The 19,554-nt window shown below is 40.6% G+C and overlaps 1 protein-coding gene across 1 annotated transcript; it reads right to left on the bottom strand.

The window, feature by feature from the left end:
• Window positions 1–471: 471 nt before the first annotated feature.
• RND3 (Rho family GTPase 3) lies at window positions 472–19,317 on the bottom strand. The gene is made up of 5 exons (XM_039495470.1): window positions 18,928–19,317; window positions 18,495–18,582; window positions 7,442–7,551; window positions 5,608–5,742; window positions 472–2,753 (listed from the first exon to the last, which is right to left on the bottom strand). Exons 1-5 carry the CDS (start codon window positions 19,075–19,077, stop codon window positions 2,502–2,504), a joined length of 735 nt encoding a protein of 244 aa, XP_039351404.1. The 5' UTR covers window positions 19,078–19,317; the 3' UTR covers window positions 472–2,501.
• Between the last annotated feature and the right edge of the window lie 237 nt (window positions 19,318–19,554).

The following is a 19,554-nucleotide window of genomic DNA, read 5'->3' as shown; positions in this document are numbered from 1 at the left end:
CTAGAGCCGCCCCTGCTCACAACTTACAGCAATCTAAGGCTATGTCTACACTGCAAAATATTTTGGTATTCTGTTTTAAACTCAGGAGATCAGCTCAAGTTAAAGCCAACAGAGAAGCCCGAGGTTGAACTCCAGCTGGTAACCTGAATTAAAAGCAAGCTGCCATGTCTTCTCAGCTATTTTAATCCAGGTTAGCTAACCCCGGTTAGCTAAAATGAGTTAGGAACACACCTTTCTTTGTAGTGTAGGCAAACCGTGAATGTTTGGAAGCTTCCTTAACATGCATTCAGTTTTTCAAAGGACAAAAAGGAGAATGTATTTCACTCATTTGCACCAGTTTACTTTCCTTCTACTCCCTGCCATCTCTCTGTAACTTTCTGGAAATGTGATTCAGACAAGTAACCCAATAAACACACACAATTCTAAATGGCAACATACCAAAATGGCATAACTTAAATGAGAGGCAACAAGGATAGGTCACAATTTCATTCAGACTGCATAAAAACTCCAAGATATACACAGCATACGATTCAGTACAGGAATGTCAGGAAAACAAACACAAATTACAGCAAACTGGCCACACGTGTCATTTACACTAAGACTTGGTTATTTTTTATTCAAAGAAAAAAAGGTATTTTAATAAATACTGCAGAAACATTAATCAAACATACAAAGTGACTTCAACGTTAAAAAAAGAAAAGTAATGAATGTCCTGTTTTATAACAGTTATAACTTATTTTCTTTTTACAATACTTAAATACAGAAAGCACTTGCCAGCTATTTTGTAATACTGCCCTAAGCATATTGTTGCATCAGTCAAAAGCATATTATGGTGGTAAAATGGCTGGGAGGGTTTTGTGGGAAGTGACTGGAATGGTATTTTTTTTTCTTTTTTGCAGAAACAAAGCAAAGTGCTGGTAACACGTAGGACTGAGTGTTTAAATTACCATCATCCTCTACCCTGCCACAGCTTAAAGCAAACACCACTTTAATACTTCAAAAATGAAGCATTATCACTGGAAAAGAATGCTTGTTTTCAACAAGCTAGAGCAACACTGGTCAGAACTTAGAGTATCCTTTTAAAAAGAAGCCGTGACAATAATTGGTCAGTAAACATCTGCAACTTATTTTAAAGGCTGATTGATTTATTTCATGTAACTATAGCAATCAGCAAGTGAAAAAGAATTTGACTGAATCCGGTTCACTGAAGTAATGTTTAATGACCACTGTCTGGGTATGCACATATTAGTCCTTTAGGATTAAAATAGTATCCAGTTTCCACTGAGGGCTCCTTAAGGCCCCATTTCCTTACAGCGCTCATTATAAGAAAATGAAATCTGAAATAAGAGACGGTCACCACGTGCAGCCCTGTTAGAATGTATCATATACAAGATAACTTGGCTATGTTGGCGCATGTGTGTACTGTTATTTTTGCTTAAACATATGGTTCTCTGCAACTACCACAGAATAGCACTTCTCCATTACACAGCCATAGGGCCTGGGAAGAACTGAGCACCTCCACTCCCGAAGACTAGGAACTGAGGATTCTCAGCACCTAAACAGGATTGGGCATTAAGGCTGTAAGAATTATGTTTTAAACTGAGGCTCATTTGTAATCATAACTGATAGCACCTTTCATCTGATTTTGCAACTCAACCTACAATGACATATCCATACAGTACATCATATCTTTACACAGAAGATGTAAAAACAATAAAGTTTAAGAGCATTACTTTTTAAATACAATCACAATGATCAACAGAAATAGTCAATGTTTTGAAAAGTTCCGTAACAAGCAGATCATTTTTTTCTACTTGATCTGTCTAATTTTTGTCGTGCTAGGGCACTTATAATAATGGGAAGTCTCAAAAGGTTCTCGTCATTAACATGTTCCAATTTAGCTTGTGCAGCCATCGCAGGAAGGCATGACTTCCAAGCTTTTCATATACAATGTTTTCCTCCGGATGACCCATGGGTCTTGATATAATTTCCATTTTAATGATGAGCTACAAGGAAATTAGATCATATCCTGTGGCAAAACTAACTGTAAGGTCATGGGGCTAGTTCCCCAATGATGAGGATGTGTTATTAACATCTTTAATTTATTTTTTAAAAGGAACATTAAAATATTATTTTAATTAAATCAAAGTAGGTATCCAGGAACAGATCTTTAAGAAAACAAACAAGCACTGTCAAGGACATCTTCTTTCTCTGAGGTGCTACTTTTCCTCCTCTTCTCTAGCACATTCAAATATTTTCCTTTTTTGGCATTTCTTCCATGTAACATTTTTGACAGCCATCTCATTCAGATCCATCTCTTCCCACTGCTTAGTCTACATGCTGAATCCCTAAATACAATCTCACACAAAAGGTGAAGAGTATCCTTTAAAGTATTGACTTAAGCCCACACATTATATACCACTTTGGCTGTGTACTTCATTGAGTCTTCACCTTTCCTGAACACATTGTCTCTTCCTTCTTCCTAAGGAAACCTAGATCCTTCACATCACTGTGCAGCTCTTTGCTTTGTCCTTTCGCAAATCTGTAGCAACTGTAGACAGTTCTGGCCTGCCAGGCATGTGTGAAATTCGCTTTGTTGCCCTCTGTGATTTGTTCCGCTTAACATTTTTGTTTGTTTTGTTTACACATGCCAACGTGGCAACATGAAAAATGTCTCTTACACTGTTCTCTGACTGTAAGGCTGAGCATTCAATGTAAGTGGCTGCTCCAATCTGTTTGGCCATATTTGTACCCTGGGGGGAGGGGGGGGAGAGAAAAAGAAATGGCAATCAATAAGGAGGTTTTGTACAAAGCCAAAGTAAACCATACGGTTATTTTTCAGCACTGTTTGCATACATAATGTTGTATGAAAACTAAATCTAAGACAGCAAAGTGACACACAGCAACTCATTGGGTTTTTTGCAAAATAGAGATAGGGATATGCACCCAAAATGCATTATACACATATCAAAGAATTGTTTCCTGTGAGGAAATATGAATAATTTGAAAGCTATATATAATAAGGACAATGACCTGTCTATACCTGAAAACAAAAACATTACTGATTTTTCCTATTCAGAAAATTTGTACTTTTTGGTTTGGGAGACTCATTCATCCTGAAAGGTACTGGCCTGACTGCCTGAAAAAAATCAAATCTTTATCTCTGCACCGAAAGGCACCTGTTGTGCAGCAGCAGCAGCACTTCCTGACAGCCCTGTCAAATGCTACCCACCTGCATCAGCAGGTGGGGGAACTTGATGGGGCCAGCAGTGAAAAGGGGACAATCCCAGCAGTAAGGGAGGGAGACACTAACCAAGGGCCAATATGTATCTCCTCACCCTGGAAGTCTCTAGAACCCATTGGTCAGCTGGAGAGAGGGATGCTGATTGGCCAGCATTCCCCTGCTCCCAGGATTCCCCTGCTCCCAGCTGGTGCGGGGGCCACTTGGAGCCTCTCTTGGCTCTCTTCCAGCAGTGAGTTAAGTAGGGACATGCTTAGTATCAAACTGAGGTACTGGGGTGGAACTGTTTATTCATTGCAACTTGCAGACAGTTTCCAGTGCGGTGAAGAGAATAAAATGAACAGTTCTCAGAGGTAAAAGACCTGGGATTTTGCTAGTGGGCTTGGGGTCAGGTGATAGGGTGAGACCATGTGTCACTCATGGTCTGAGGTCCTCACCCTGCTGCACCCTCTGTTCCTCTTGCAGTGGGGAGAGTGCTAGGACTCAGAGAGAACGGAGTCCTGGGTGGTAGGCTGAGGAGAGCCTACCCTGCATTCTGGATTATATGGTAAGGCATCCTGTAACCCCTGCACCGGAACCAATTACATGTCTGGCATAGGAGAGTATGGGTCGTGGGAGGGTAGTGAACCTTCCCTGTATATTGCGGCCTGTCACTTAACTCCAGGCATGTGTCTGTTCTCATTTTGCCGCTGTGTCCACATCAAAATGCCTCTGGAGAAAGCCATTCAGTCTCTAGCTTCTCCTCTAAAACTGCCAACAAAGTCATTTGAGGTGGTGGCAGCTTTTGTGATGTGCACAATGTTCCGCTAGCAAATTGGCCCCCGCTCCCAACCCTTTCAGGTAACCTATCAAACAATGATCAGATGGTATCAACATTTGGTCTCGGTCAACGTGGGCTGGATTCAAATCAATGAACTAGAGAGGAAAGCCTGCATATTCCATTACCAAACATGCTGTGATTAACCAGTATTTTAACAAGCTGACACTATACCCTTATAATGCTTTATTTACAGTGTTTTGTAAGTCCTCAGTTACTGAGCAACAGGCATGCACTTTCCTCATGTAAATGGCTATACAATCAGAGGTAGTATGGCTGAACAATGCACCAAACTCTAAAACAAATTCTTTCAGCTATATAGTAAAAGAACTGTCAACAGTGAAAACACCCTCAGCAAAGAGAGAATTAAAATTTAATTCAGAATAATAATGATAAACTACATGGATAATACAAGTGTTTCCTAATACCCCATGTACAACAGTGTTACATACCCCAGTTATACTGTAACAAATACATGACAGTGCTACTCTACTCTGTCCAGGTTCTTAGATTCACACTGCTGATCTCAGTTCTGATGTTACATCCTCAGGACACACTTTAGAGTCCAAGCATGTTGGAAGGGCAGAACTTTGGCATCAAGAATGCATATGCACCATGCAGATGAGAAAAGAATCTTGGCCAAAATTTGCAACAGAATGTTTCTCTGATCATTTTAAACACAAAATGTTCTAAATAAAGAAAAAAACTTCAATCAAAAAATTCATCAAGCAAAGAAAATGTGTTGGAGTGGTGTGGTATGAGGAAAATTCAAGGTGCTTTTGTATATCACAGTACCTTGGTGCCCTGTTATAGGTTTGTTACACTGACAGTACAGTATTGGGTGAAAAATGAGCCACTATTTCACTATATATGGAACAATTTACTTTTAAGGACTTAAACCAACCACTAAATCTGCCCTGATGTTGGGGTTCACCAAAACTCAGCTTTGCACGTACAACAGATGTTAGCAAAGTGAGCATCAGAGCTGCCTTGATCCCTGATTTCGGCACTCAAATTTAAAGACCAGGCTGATGCGCTGATTGCACTGTGTTGCTTGTAGTTAAATGTCTTTTTCCACATGAGTGGCAATGCACACAAGAGGTGTGTGAACTCAAAGCACAACATGTTGCACATTAAATGGTCTGTGTAGACCCTGCTGGCCCAGACTAAAAGTTCCCTAGTGCGCATTAACAGAGTGCTGTGTCAGGCCGCCTATAGACTCATGCATTAGTTTACATTCAGTTCACTTTTTAAAGATTTTCTCTGCAACCATTAGAGCTAGAAACATATTTATGTGATAGCTTATACTTCTGGGACACAAGTCTGCAGGAACATGTGAATTCTGCAGGCACAGAATACACAGCCTCTGGTGTTTTCAGACTCACCTATGGTGATCATTAGGTAACAGCGTGTATCTAACTATCTTAATGTAAATAAGCTCAGTGCAGAGGGAGTGCTGTTTCTCTTAAAAGTGAATGCAATGTTACCGAGCTGCATATTTCCCACCACCACCAAGTAACAAGTGGAAAGAATGAGACATGACACATACCTGATCATATGATACTGGTGTCTGCCTGTGATTGGAAAGCTCCACTAATGTGCTCACATCTGTGCGCAGATCAGACTTGCAACCCACCAGAAGCATTTTGGTGTTAGGACAAAATTCCTGAATTTCACCTTTCCACTGTAAAATATTATTTTGTTACTATACTAATGCAGTACATTATTTAGATTAATTAAAGCATGCTAGTGAAAAGAGGCAATGGAAACAGGATTACAGTTTGGTAAATCACAAAAAGCATTTTTTACATAAATTCATTACATTGGTATTCATTTAACTTGTAACCATGCTACAAATTGACTTTGATTTAAGAGCATATGAACTAGCAGCTTCCAATCTAGGGCAGATCTTGCAACCCCTACCCACCCACTAGTCCTGCTGACTTCAATTGAAATGTCCATTCATGTGAGTAAGGACTGTCAGAGCCATGCCCTGATCCTGCCTACAGTCAGTAAACAGTATACAGTCTCATTCACTCACCCTATGATTCACTGGTTTTACCCACATTGCAGTAGAAATAACAAAGGGTGTTACCATTAGCTAATTCAAACAGTTCCTCAAATGACGAATTACAAGCAGGTCTCAGACAAATAAAACATATTAAACATAATCATATATATTGGCTCATGGCTTTATTTGAGCACTGTAAAAAATCTGTTTAATCTGCAGAGAATCAGTTTGTGGTCAAATAATATGCTTAATCCTGAATACACAATAGTGTAATGTATATCTTGTGCAAATACTGTATGTGAACATGGACATAAACTCATAAAGGTGTTTTTCAGGTCTCTTCAGACTAAATCTGTCAAATCTTAGAATCATTAACATTTGATGGGGAACACTTTAATTTTTACATGTGTATTGAAAAAAAAATCTACCACACTTCTGTAAACAAGTGAAAAACCACAGAACCCACTGTTTATTCAGGATCTAAAATATTGTGTGTTCCGTACACGGAGAGCCAGACAGGAAGACACGTTAACAAAAAAACCCAAACCTGTTCCCACGCTTTTGTTGACATCGTCAGTGATGGTGATGCTCAGACAAGAAAATGAGTTATTTTACTTTCAGATCCATTCAAATAAAGGAGGAAAAACAAAAATAGCCTAACTCCTAATCTCCATGGAAAAAACTGTATTAGTGGACAAAGTAGTCAGTAAACTCTAAAGTTAATATTGCAGAATTCTTGATTCACGCTGCACCAAGAAAGGGGAGAGGTCTGAGAAGTCAAAGGGGCAGGTGCCTGGCCCTCAAACGTAGCTGAGCTTTAGTTTTGCTGAGAAATCATGCACTAATCCTGCAGACCATGGAGCATCTGAAAGGAAGGCCTGCACTTCCACACTGCTTTGAGTCCCCTTCCTCAGGAGTCATGTTGTCACTGGCTCTTCCACTCTGACTGCATATCACCACCCCTATAACATGGAGTAAAAGCTATGGCAGAGGTCTTAATGCCAGGCAGACGAGTATTAACTGTGTCAATGCAAATTGCTATAGAGTCTTTAATCCCCTTTGCTAGAGGAGCATGCCTTGAAAGGCAGCTTCTTCATGGCTCCACTCCTCCTTCTGACACTAAAATACTTGCAAAGGGCTTTTGGGAGTGAATATTCTACTTAATTCCACTCCCCTAATGCCTCTTCTGAGTATTTTTCAGTCTTCTCAAATGATGGACTAAAATTCTAGCTCTGTAAAGTGCAGTTATTTTTGTGAAACAATCAAATGCTGAAGATTATACACTTGGAAATAGTGACATGTTTCAGAGTTTTAAAAACAGATTCTATTTATAAATAGTTTTGAATTAAAAAATATATTCCCATACACTTGCCTTTTTTAGCACGCTGTCAAGGGTTTCTGGCCGACTGATGTCAAAACAAATCAAGACAGCATCGGAATCTGGATAGGAAAGCGGGCGGACATTGTCATAATAAGGAGACCCTGTCCAGAAACAAGAAATTATTTTATTGCTTAATATTCCTTTTTCTTCTGCAGTCATGCAAACTTATTCAGAAGGTTTACAGTAAAGCTCTTGAATGGCATGTCACTATCCTGCCTTCCAAAACATACTACATTTCCAAGGTTATTTTTGGTGCTCACTTCTCCATACTCCAATTCCTTCTTGGGCCTAGCCCTAAATAAGGGTGATTTCTTCCTCGGGTAGTTAATCAGGTTCGTAGCCCAGTGATTAAACTTCCTTTGCAAGCTTGAAAGCAGCTGTGACATTCCCTGACAGCCCAAACAGTGAAATCAGGTCTGGGATAGAGTATGGAGCTAGTGACAGGCATGTCTCAGAAAAGTTTGGGTTTGGGTATGACCCCACCAAAGTCTTGTGTGACCTAATGGGCCTTTTGTGTCTGTCTCTTTTATGACTCTATAGAAAATCAGGAAGTGTGGGAGCCATTACCCATTGCTGGACTAGGTGACCTAACATGTCTTTTCCATCTCTTACGCCAATGATTCTAAAAGTTTGGATGTCTCTCAACTGTTTACCGGAACGGACTGAATCCCTGTAGTTGGCAAAAATCAGCAGGTATTCTCAAGACAGAAGGCTCTTTCACACGTACTTTGTGCTCTACCTCTGGACCCCTCCAGAAGCTGGACTAAACTTTCAGTCCTCAAAAGCAGCATATTCAATGAGTCTTGGGCAAATGTTGGGAGATCTTAATGTTTTTCAGAAGCCTAGTTGGAAGGAATCCCCTCATGTGAGCACATAAGCCTCTCAACAGCAGCAGGACGGACCACCATTGCCTATTTTAAAGGTGTCTTCAATGGTCAAGACTAGAATAAAATGGTGTTTGCTCAATGAAAGGAAGCCTTGGGATACTGTACAGAAGTTACTCCAGTAAACGTATGTGATATAAACATAGACAACCCTGCAAAGATTTATACATGGGGTAAGCTTTACACTGTGAGTAGCACCATTGGTTTCACTGAGATTACTCAGTGTGTAAAGTTAAGCATGAGCACAAATCTCTGTAGGAATGTGGCCATAATAGGTATTGACTAAAGGACTCTGAGATAGGTGACTACGGGCCAAATTCTATGCTAGTGTAAATAGGTGCATATCCATTGACTTCAATGGAATTTCATCTATCTTCATTAGCAGAGAATTTGGCCCTAGACCTGTTAAAACTTCACTCATTAGGGCTCTGATTCAGCAGGGTTCTTATGCACATGAGTAGTCCCATGGACTGAATTGCGGGCTTGATTTAAGAAAGGTATATCTATAGCTTAAGAAAAGCTATGACATAAAACAAATAATTAAGTTTCTGTATTTCTCTATTCCATGGACCTAAAAAGATGGCATATGACATTTTTGAGACAATAGCATAATATTTTTTTAAAAAATGTGTTGTATGATTCATCAGCTAATTAAATCCCTTATTTTCTTCAAACTATCCACAGCTAATTGACTAAGTTATCTCAAAGGCTGAGAAACAATCATGATTAACCGGAATAGAAAAATTCTGTAAGTTTCTCCCTGAAAAAAAAACAGTTCATGCTGTTACACAAGGTAGTAAGAGAAACAGTAAGAACACATCACAGTGCACTGCAGCTGGACAGCTTATGCCAGAAGAGAACTTCACGAATTCTAGGAATTTTGTTTTTGAAATTAGAAGCAACTTATGGGAAATGAAGCATTACCCAACTAGGCAGAAGAAGGTAGTTTGACAAAACTGGGCTTCCCCTCCAAAAATTCCCCCAGAAGAATTGTAGACAATGTCAATCCCACAATGAATGAATGAATATTCATAGCTTCAGAATGCTGCTCTTCAAAAACTTTTAGCACTCTTTGACATTAAACAAAATACTAGAGGAAAAATATCAGCTATAGTAGGCCTGACAAAGTAAATATTCAAAATACTGGGCCAAGTCCTGCTCTCAATTATACCAGTATAAATCTGGAAAAATTACATTGGCTTCAGCTGAATTTCTGTATTTACTCTGCTGTAAAGGAGAGCTAAATTTGGCCTCTTTGTGGACTGCACAAGGCCAAAATTTTGCTTCTAGATTTCTGTGTCCTACAAAATAGTTTCAATAGTTGCTTATTTAACCTCCTTTGTGTAATATTTTGATATCTGTGGGCCAGGGCCACCCAGAGGATTCAGGGGGTCTGGGGTCTTCGGCGGCGGGGGACCCACGCTTCGGTGGTAATTCGGCGGCGGGGGGGTGTCCTTCTGCTCTGAGACCCACCACCGAAGTGCCCTGAAGACCTGTGGCGGGGCCCCCCCACCGCCGAAGTGCTGATGAAGACCCGGCACTTTGGCAGCGGGTCCCGCTTCGGCGGTAATTCGGCGGCGGGGAGTCCTTCCGCTCTGGGGTGGAAGGACCCCCCCACCATCGAATTACCGCCAAAGACCCAGAGTGGAAGAAGCTCCAGGGGCCCCAACCCTGCGAGAGTTTTTCGGGGCCCCCAGAGTGAGTGAAGGACCCTGCTCCAGGGACCCCAAAAAACTCTTGGGGGCCCCTGCGGGGCCCAGGGCAAATTGCCCCACTTGCTCTCCCCCCGCCCCCCGCCCCGGGCTCTCACAGTGACACTATGTTCTATATCTATTATTGCATTAGAAGACCTGACATTGTATGTACTGGACTAGTATTTCACCTTAGCTGGCCTTTCAAAAAGGAAAAATCCAGAGTAAATCATATGGATAAGTATACCAAAGAAGGAAACAATCATATGCCCTTTCCCCCATCCCAAAAAAAGCAGAGCAAATGCTTTTAGCTTTCTACATAAGACATATTAGGACTAATTCATCCATGGTGAAACTCAATTGAAATTAAAGGGAAGAGTTCGCTCCAATATCCTTGGCAGATATTCTGTGGTACGTCACAGATGCTAACAGGAGACCTATACTGTTTTGTAGAACAGCAGAAAAGTGTACTGTATCACAAACTCCACCCCCAGCCATCCTGCTCTGTGCTCACTAGTTAGTTGTGCGAACCACTTCATGCCTCCCACCTTTCCTCCCTCTCAGCATAGCTCAGACAAGTAAGAGCAGGATTAGCCCTTTGTCTTTAAGATCATTAATATTTGGAAAGATAAAAGTTGCCAGCTAAAGAGAAATCTTAAAGAGCCACACCCAGAAACTAATTTCTTAGACACATACCTAACTGCTCAGTCACTACTCCTCAATGATACAACATATACCATATATGTGCATAAATATGCATTTATGCATACGGAGGCATTCAGCTTCGTGATTCCACTTACCATACCAACTCCAGATGTTTGGTTTTTTATGTTGTTTCCTTTTGAGTCTCTCATGTTAAAATGCTGAACACTAAGATAGTTAAGTGTGATCTGTCAGTTTGGTTGTAAACTAGATATACTTGACACATTCTTTTCTCTGAGGAAGTGTGGGGTAGAATTAATAGGAATCTTTTAAAATATTGATGGTGTGGAATGTTCCAACAGAAGAAATATATTTACTGGTTTCATTCAGCAGCAATAACCAAATCTTTGTGATTACACAAGTAAAGAACATCTAAGAACCTAACTGCATGACTCAATTCAATGTAACATTTCATCATTTATTCCAAATAAAATTCTCAGAACCTAAGGAATCTTAGGAATGTGAATCAAGTCTACACAGACCTTCTGAATACAGTTCAATAACACTCTGTTCAATCTTTTTCTCAAGTTAGTGAACCAATCTGAAACCATGCCAAGACCAGAGAATAGGAGGAGAATTCACAAACAGAGCTGCCATACTCCCATCAAAACTCTACATTTATTTATTTTAATTTTGTTAGAGCAGATTAGTGGCAACACGAACACATTTTTGTCAGGGCTAATTTCAACAATTTTACATTTTATCCAAAAACTGCCTGACAGAGTACATGCTCATCTTATTCTGTGGCAGAGATTGGTTCCAACAGCATTTTTTATTTCTTAGTTCTATTTGGCAAATTACATGAATAGCTTAAGCCTGAATTGGCTAAATATTTTAATAACTGCCTATTTAAGATCTTACATTTCATATAGAGTTAAATGAGCAAAACTCATATTCATCATCATGTTATTATTTTAAAAATACATTTAGGTCCTGATCCAGAAGCACATGATTAAAATTAAGCGAGTACTTTCAATAACTTTAATAAAATTAGGCATGTGCTTAAATGCTTTGCTGGAGCACGATATTAGTGATAGTGTAAGATGCCAGATCACTGTTACTGGCTACTGAAATCCTGTTTATCCACAGAACACACACAGTTTTTCCACACATTGCCTAAACAATGTGGCTTAACCCTAACTACCTAGGAGGGACCAACTCTAGGTAGTTCATTGTTCTTGCTCAGTGTAATTCTTGGCTGCTCTACTGAGACTGCCCATAGGATGTCATTTCATGTTGTATGGAATACATGACAACTGGTACAGTAGCATTATTCCATTTCTTACAGACCACCAAACAGCCATCAGATGTTAACAATTTGTGGCCATTTTTTTTTGATCGGTCAAATAACCAGTGACCCATAAGTGAAGGATTGCCTTATCCCATACCAACTCCCTGAACTGTCTAGTTACTAGCTTCATGTGTTAAAAAAACTGGGGTGGTAACTATAAGAAATACACACTTCACTGAATCTCTCTTGCTGGCATCCTTCTTTTAATACTGCACTGAACGATTTTGGGGAAATGAAGGCCATTGTATTTATGATGTAGCAGAATTCAATGATTTCTCATCTCCAAATGCAGGAAGTACTACAAGCATTCACAATAATTTAGTGTATTTACGGATTTAGCAATCTTTCACTCTAAGCAAAAACTATTCTTTAATTACTGGTCTTTTCCCTGACCTCTTATAAATCTTTTCCATTTCCCATTTATCAACAATACTTTTTTAAAAAAATTAAACAAATTATGTGGAAATTATGTGTTTTTCAACTATTACCAAAGAGTATAGGCCCCAACTTGACCAACTAGTAGGTGATCGGAAAGACAAAGATTTCAAACTCTGAAATACCTCTATGGTGCTTTCTGCTTTTGTTGGTTCTCTATTAAATGCAATTCTTGTATGTTACAACTCTAATTTATATATTTTGCAAAACGGTTTAGTGGAAAGATCGTCTTCGTAATTAATGCTACATTTCTACACAGACACCAAGTACACTGTGCACATGCAAATCACAGTAAAGCTAATTTATTTGAAGCTCTAAGGCCCTTCTGGATTTAATTATATGCTAATCCTCAGCACTGCAGTACTATTTCTGGTCCTGTAGAGAATTATTTTATTAGAGTGTTCGGCACAAAGTCCACATTTCAACCTTCATATGTATGCTACAAAAATGACCTACGGTCTATAGTTAGACATGGAGTGAAAGAGACATATTTAAAGCCCCAAATGTTCCTTCTGCTTTGCAGCTTTTTGCTGTACAAATAAAAATTTGAATTTAAAAAAGTAATTTTAATGTAAGGAGGCAAAAACTTGCTAACAGAATATATTTAAAGTTTGATGTATGAATGATAGACTGAAAGAAGTCTGTGTCATGTAGCTACTCATTGTAGTTTCCCTGAGATAACATTGTGAAGGTTCTTCGGCTGCCAAATGGAATAGTCCTCTGAAATATTCTGCTTAGCAAAATGAACATATTGCACCTTAACTGGCTGGAGACTATCATACAATATCACTACAGAGTGAAATAATTTCTAAAGAAATTATATTGCAACCAGATAGCACTAATTTGAAAAAAAGGCTTGGTAGTTCTATACTAGTTAAATCTCATTTTGATAGGCATTTTTTCTTTATGTTAAGAGTAATTTTAATCCTTTTAAAGGCTTACAGGTTTAGACAGCACCAGAAAATATTTTAGATAATCTTTCTTCCTACCCTGTCCACGTTTTTAAACGTATAATGTCCTAGCTCCATATTTATTTAGACTTTGATGATCTTGGAAATTCATTAAAAACTTTCCACATAAATTTATGCTTGGCTTTAAAATGTTTCCAAACATCCAGTATGTGATGCCCATTGTTTTGTAGTTGTGCTCCTAGACCATACATTATATTTAACATTATATATTGGGCAGTTTTATATGTAACCAAAACCAATGCTAACACTGGGGTCTGATACCACCCTGAGGCAGGATTATGAGATTCTACTTTATCCATGCCTGGAGGTTTGCCATTCACCTCAATGGGAGCAGAATTAGCCCTCGAAATGGCAATATCTGGCTCTTGAAGAACTCAATGGCAAGACTTCCATCAACTTCAATTAATTGGAGGTACAGAGTATTGATCAGTTAGCCTGGAATCTCGATGCAAGCTGTCTGTAGTTTAAAGAAAACACACAAGACAGTTTAACACAATTAAAAATTAATATTGGAGACTGATAAAGTCATCTTGAAATGTCTCAGGTATATTGCTCTCAAAGTCAACTAAATGGCATCATTTTTATGTAAAATATATAAATGTATTCCGAGTGGCATCATTGTCTCAATGTGTTGTAATGTGATTTTCTAATACATTGAATGCTAGATGTTTTCTTAATATATAAACCTAAAAATCAATAATAATTTGCAAAAATATACCAGTGACATAAAATAATAATTTTATTAGCTTGAATTTTGCTGTGGGCCCAGTCCTGCCACCACTGAATTTAATGGGAGTTTAGGCCTATATTCTAATTCAACAGATAAAAACAGGACGAAGATTTGTAAAATGACAAATCAAGAAGAACTTGAGATAAGACAAAAATGTTAATTTATCTTTTGAAGTCTTCTTGTCTGGTAGTGTGATTTTTGTATTGAGTGGCCCAGGTTTGTGGTAGTATTTATTCTAACTATCAATGGGAGCTGGCTGTTTTCAGAATGTGACATATTTTACCTATAACCCCCAAATCACTAAATCAAGCATTCAGCAATGCTTTATACAAAACAAAGTATTTGTTTGATCTTTCAGCTTTACCACTCTGACAACTGTAGTTTTAAATTGCAAGCACATTAACCCTGTGATCCTGCACTTTTGACTCAAGCAAATATTAGCTCCCTGATCGGGACCCAAATAGTGTAGTTCTAAAGCATTTTCAGGTATATATTCCTGTAAGATTACCTCTTCCCTTTTTAAAATACTGAAAAATGTATATTTCATTACATGAATGCGTCTGATCTATTTTTTCACACTGATTTCAAACCTTTATATGTCAAAGAAGTTGACCTGTGAAGAATGGGTTACTTTTTAATTAATAAAAATAAAGATGTAGGTTTCAATATAAATCCACTCACTGGAGATTTTCTATGACTTCAGAAAGCTACAGTGTAGAGTTTATTTGTGCAATGAGTGGTTACCTTATCCTGTGGAGCAGCAATGAAAATGAAAACTCAAACCTGGTACTATATGTTTTATTACACTCTAAAAGTTTGTAACCCTTACTTGTTTGTATCGTTAGCCATCTTGCTTTTTGAAAATACTATTGCGCATGGGCTATGAAACTACTTGCTTTTCCAGGCAATAGTGCAGCACCACCCCTAGCCAATCAGAATAAAGACAATGATCTTAAATCCAAAAATTACCAATATATTTAAAAAAAAAAACGCTACATGAATTTAATTTCCAGTATCAGGATCATCCTGCCATTTTGGAGGAGGAGCTGCCTTCATCAGGCCCAGCACCAAGACAGGCCATCCATATAAACAATGCACCTGTCTAAGGATCAGACCAAGAAAAAATATTTGAGAAAGGAGTTGTATGCCCTATGCAGTTTCCTCAACCCAGATTTACTAATCTAATGCTGTGGTTCTCAGATACTCAAACCTCTGCTGACACTTCAGTCTTTTGTGGTTGTCATTCCCAGCTTCCCCTCCTCTGCCTTAATGTGTCAACTCTAACTAGCTCCTTTCACTTCTTGGTGCTCTAATTGGCAATGGCTCTTGGGCTGTTCTCAGTTCCAGTCTTTCCCATGGCACTTAGGTGCCATGGCAAATTAGGGTGGGCACAGTTGAATAGGGGATTTGGCAGAGGTCTGTACAGCTGAGATCTTCATCCGATAAACTGATACAGCAGGCCCTAAAATGTTGGGAAGTTACTGATCTAAACTAAGATCTAACTACTTGGCTGGTAGCTAGAGAATGCAAGGTCCCTCAGATAGACATCAGCATACAGAGAAGCTGAACCCCTGGGAAACTATTAGCATGCCAGTTAACCTTTGAAATAGAATCCATCACCAGGCATCTGAGTCAGTATTTCTGAAACAGGAGTGGGAAACACAGTTGGAATGGGGAAAAAACAACCTAAATACTGCTTTTCTGGTGTCCATATTTACAATGGAGAAGAGGAATTATATTCTATCACCGCTTGATGACTAGCTAAGGCTCATCTCCAACATCCTGCTGGTTAACATTGGGTCTAACACCCCAGAGCCAGGGAAATAGACAAGCGTTATGTTTTGTCAAAAGTTGGAACACAAAAGAACCCACTAAAAAGAAAAAAAAATCCTATAGGAGCATCAGCTGACTTCATCTAACATTACCACATGTGCTCACATGTCTTATCTTTTAGTCCCCTAGTGTCCTGTAAGGGGAATAGGGGTTACCAAGCTGGGATGATGGTCCGGGAGCACAGATTCTTAAGGTAGCCCTTCCAGTCATGTCAAACAATATCCTGTGTTTTCACTTGTCATGCTCATTCTTCTTCCAGTACAACATAGACTGATCTTCTCATTAATGGAGATTTTTATCCCCCTTCCCTTTTCTCACATAATGTAAATGGCTGGGAGAATCCCTCTGTAGATAAAGAGAATTAGAGCCAGATGCAGCTGTCTTCCACATACAGCTGCCATTCACATCTGGAGGCAAACACTCCATTGATGAGAACAGCAATAATGTGCTCCTTAGGGTCAGTCACCAAGGCAGTGGGGGATGTTTAGTTCCTGTCTTACAGTGGATTCCATCAAGAATCCCACAAAGGCTGCTGCTTTGCAGTTGAATACTGGATTGTAAGAAAATGATTTATTTTTCCCCGAACTCCCTTCCTGATGTTAGCCTCATGTACAACACAAACAGCCACTTGCTTTGGCACTTGATGCTCTCATGCAAAGTCTCCCGAGTCCTAAAATTATTGCAAAGCCAGAAAAGGACTTGACTATGTTGTTTTTCATCTGGTTCTGTTAAAGCCACACAAGGCAGTACTCTTGACAGAGGACTTGCTCCCCAGGCTGTGCAATGAGAAGATAAATTGAATTCAGTTTCCTTGGATTCTGCTGCCTTGTGGGTGCTGCTCTGTTTCCTGCTCAGAATCATGTTCCCCTCCACTCACTAGGTGTCCCTTTACCACATTCCATTGTCTCTGTACTACTGGGTGCTGGATGCCAACTCCCACATTCACTTGTTTTTCCTGCCTTTGGTTGCTCTCTACCACTCCCTTATCATCCTCTCACTGAGTGATCTCTTTCTGCATTTCTACCCATTCCCTTTGTTACTCTGCTCTGGAGTTCAGTGCTCTCCCATTCCACCTGCCACTCTCAAACGATTCTCCTGCCATTCCCCCTACAAAAAACTACCTCCTGCCTCCCCTTCTCAGCCATCTGCCTCTCCTGTCAGAGCTCTGTCTCCTCAGTGGCTGATTTCCACGTTTCCTTCCTTTTCCAGCCCTGTGGTTCTGATTTCTCCCAGAAGGTCAGTTCCTGACATGTTCTCTCATTCCCCATGCTCTGTTTCCCTGAGGAGGCTTGTTGCCTCAATGCTCTCTGGCCTATCAGGAAGCCTTTCCTATATCATGTGTTCTGTTGTCTCCAGGAGGTTTGTCCTTTCCACACTCCATGTCCCCCCACAAGTCTGTGTCCCCCAAAAGCTCTGTTTATCTCTCTTCTAACCCCCAACCCCTGTTGAATCCACTCTTTGATCCCAGTGTTCTCATCTTGTGACTGTGGTGAGGGTCAGGTCAGGTATCCACAGACTCACTGCCCTGCTCACAACACACCCTGCAGTAAAAGAGGAGGAAAAGCAGTGCAGCTGAGCTGTGGGCAGGGCTTCCTCTCTCTGCAGGCTGCAGAACTGGGTTGTGGTGGAGGGGGAAGAATGGACTAGATGCTAAGCCATTTGTGCCTGGTAGAGTAGTGGGGAAATTGAACAAAAATTTGAAAGAGGGGCCATACATTGTTGTCCCCCCATCTCCCAAGCTAAAAGTTGGGGAAGGGTTTGGGATGGGTCTCTTTGTACCCCGCTATAATTACACATATGGCTGTATATCCTTCCCTCCAGGCATCAGAAGTATCACAGAGTTCCTGCTCTCAGGCCACTTCTTCAGCTGATAGCCCCCTGAGGGCTTTAGAACCCAATCCTGCACAGTTACACGCTGGGAAACTTTACTTACCCAAGTCAGAGACCCCTGGCCCGAGTTACAGCTATTTCTGTGCAGTGTTTGCAAGATTGGGCCCATAGTAGGCAAAAAAATAAAATTAAAAAAACCCACTTCAGCAAAACACCCCAAACCCACTCAGATACTGGTGTGACTATTAATCTCGCTGGTTTTGTATAATCACGTTTTACCCAAGGAGAACCCCTGCTGGCTTTCCCAGAAGCGATGACAAATATGAAAATGAAAGGCTCATGATATGCAATAATAACCTTCTCTCATCTGCTGGGCTAATTACTACAAGAACTTTTTTTGCGGGTGGGGAGCGGGGGGCTAAACACAACTGAGGCAAGTTAAAACAACGCCTCCCCCTGTTATAGGTGACTATTCAACTAGAAACCAGCTGAAATTCCTGCTTGAGAGAATGAATTAGTCCGTAAAAGCTCAATGGGTATTTGTGTCACACAGGAGCAAATATTTAGATTTAGCAATCACTTATTAATATTCATGATTAGGAGACTGCTCTGAGTCACAAGTATGACATGAATGCAAAAATAATCACGAGGCATCTGCTATGCTGCAGGTCTCTTACCCGAGGTGTCCCACAGACTCAGCTCTATTCTTTGTGTGTCAATTTCAAAACTGGCCGTGTAATTTTCAAATACTGTAGGGACATAATTCTGAATGAGAGAGAGAGAGAGAAACAAGGACAACGTTATTGTCTTTTAAATCCACAAACATCCCAGCAAGCCCGTCTGACATCGTTCACCGCATTGGAGAACAAGTTGTAGAAACAAACAGCTGGGTTCAGAAATGTACTTTCCCCCACATTTAAGCGTTTTCCTTTTCCACTGCAGAGTCAGTTATTGAAATCACAGTGGCTGGTTTACAAGCAAAGATACGGCTGCACAATTGTAAAAGACTTTGACCGGGAGAGAAACCCCCGTGAAGGTTAAAAATAGAGGCTGTGCAGGGTCTGCTCCATCTCGGGACTAGGAGACAAAGCGTGAGCGCGTGAGACATACCTCTGGGAAGCAGTCCTTAGCAAAGACATGGAGAAGCGCTGTTTTCCCACACTGGCTATCGCCAACCACCACAATTTTACACTTCACGTTCTGGTTAGGATCCATGATAGATTTGCTGGATAATTTCTGGCTCGCTCTTCTCTCCTTCATTGATGTTGCCTTATTTTCTCTTGCAGCAAAAAATAGTGAGTTTGCCCAAAAGAAATAAAGCCACCGAAACACCCAGCTAAGTAGGAGCCTGGCGCCCCGCGCTCCCCTCGCAAGATGATCCCTGCTGCGCAGCCCGTCTCCCAAGTCCAATTCCGAGCCGACTGCTTTGTCTCACTCCTCCTTAGCCGACTTTATACGGCCCGTCTTCCAATCCTGTCCCCTCGCAATGAGAGAGAAACCGATCCGCCTCTTCCCCTTTTATGGAGCCATGGGAGATTGGAACTGCGGGCTGCCTCCAGCCCGCCCTCTAGGGGAGCAGCGCCGCGCTGCACCGCAGGGCCACGCCGCCGGGCCGGGGCCGGGAGAGCGGGAAGCCCCGAGAAGGCTTTGCCGGGACAAGTCCGTGCATGCAGGGGCAGCGCTCCCCGGGAGCCCGGAGCTCGGGAGAAGCCCTGGCCGATACACCGTGTATGGGGC

The sequence above is a fragment of the Mauremys reevesii genome, linkage group 11, assembly GCF_016161935.1.
Source record: "Mauremys reevesii isolate NIE-2019 linkage group 11, ASM1616193v1, whole genome shotgun sequence".
NCBI classification, from domain to species: domain Eukaryota; kingdom Metazoa; phylum Chordata; order Testudines; family Geoemydidae; genus Mauremys; species Mauremys reevesii.
Note: the sequence above shows the minus strand (reverse complement) of the source record. Positions and strands in the feature narration are given on the sequence as shown.

Excerpts from the sequence above, each read along its gene's own strand:
- RND3 (XM_039495470.1), bottom strand. The coding sequence starts at position 19,077 with ATGAAGGAGAGAAGAGCGAGCCAGAAATTATCCAGCAAATCTATCATG. Across the intron at positions 7,552-18,494 it reads GAGTCTGTGGGACACCTCGG|GGTCTCCTTATTATGACAAT; the intron begins GTAAGAGACCTG and ends GTTTCTGGACAG. Across the intron at positions 5,743-7,441 it reads TTGACAGCGTGCTAAAAAAG|TGGAAAGGTGAAATTCAGGA; the intron begins GCAAGTGTATGG and ends AATATTTTACAG.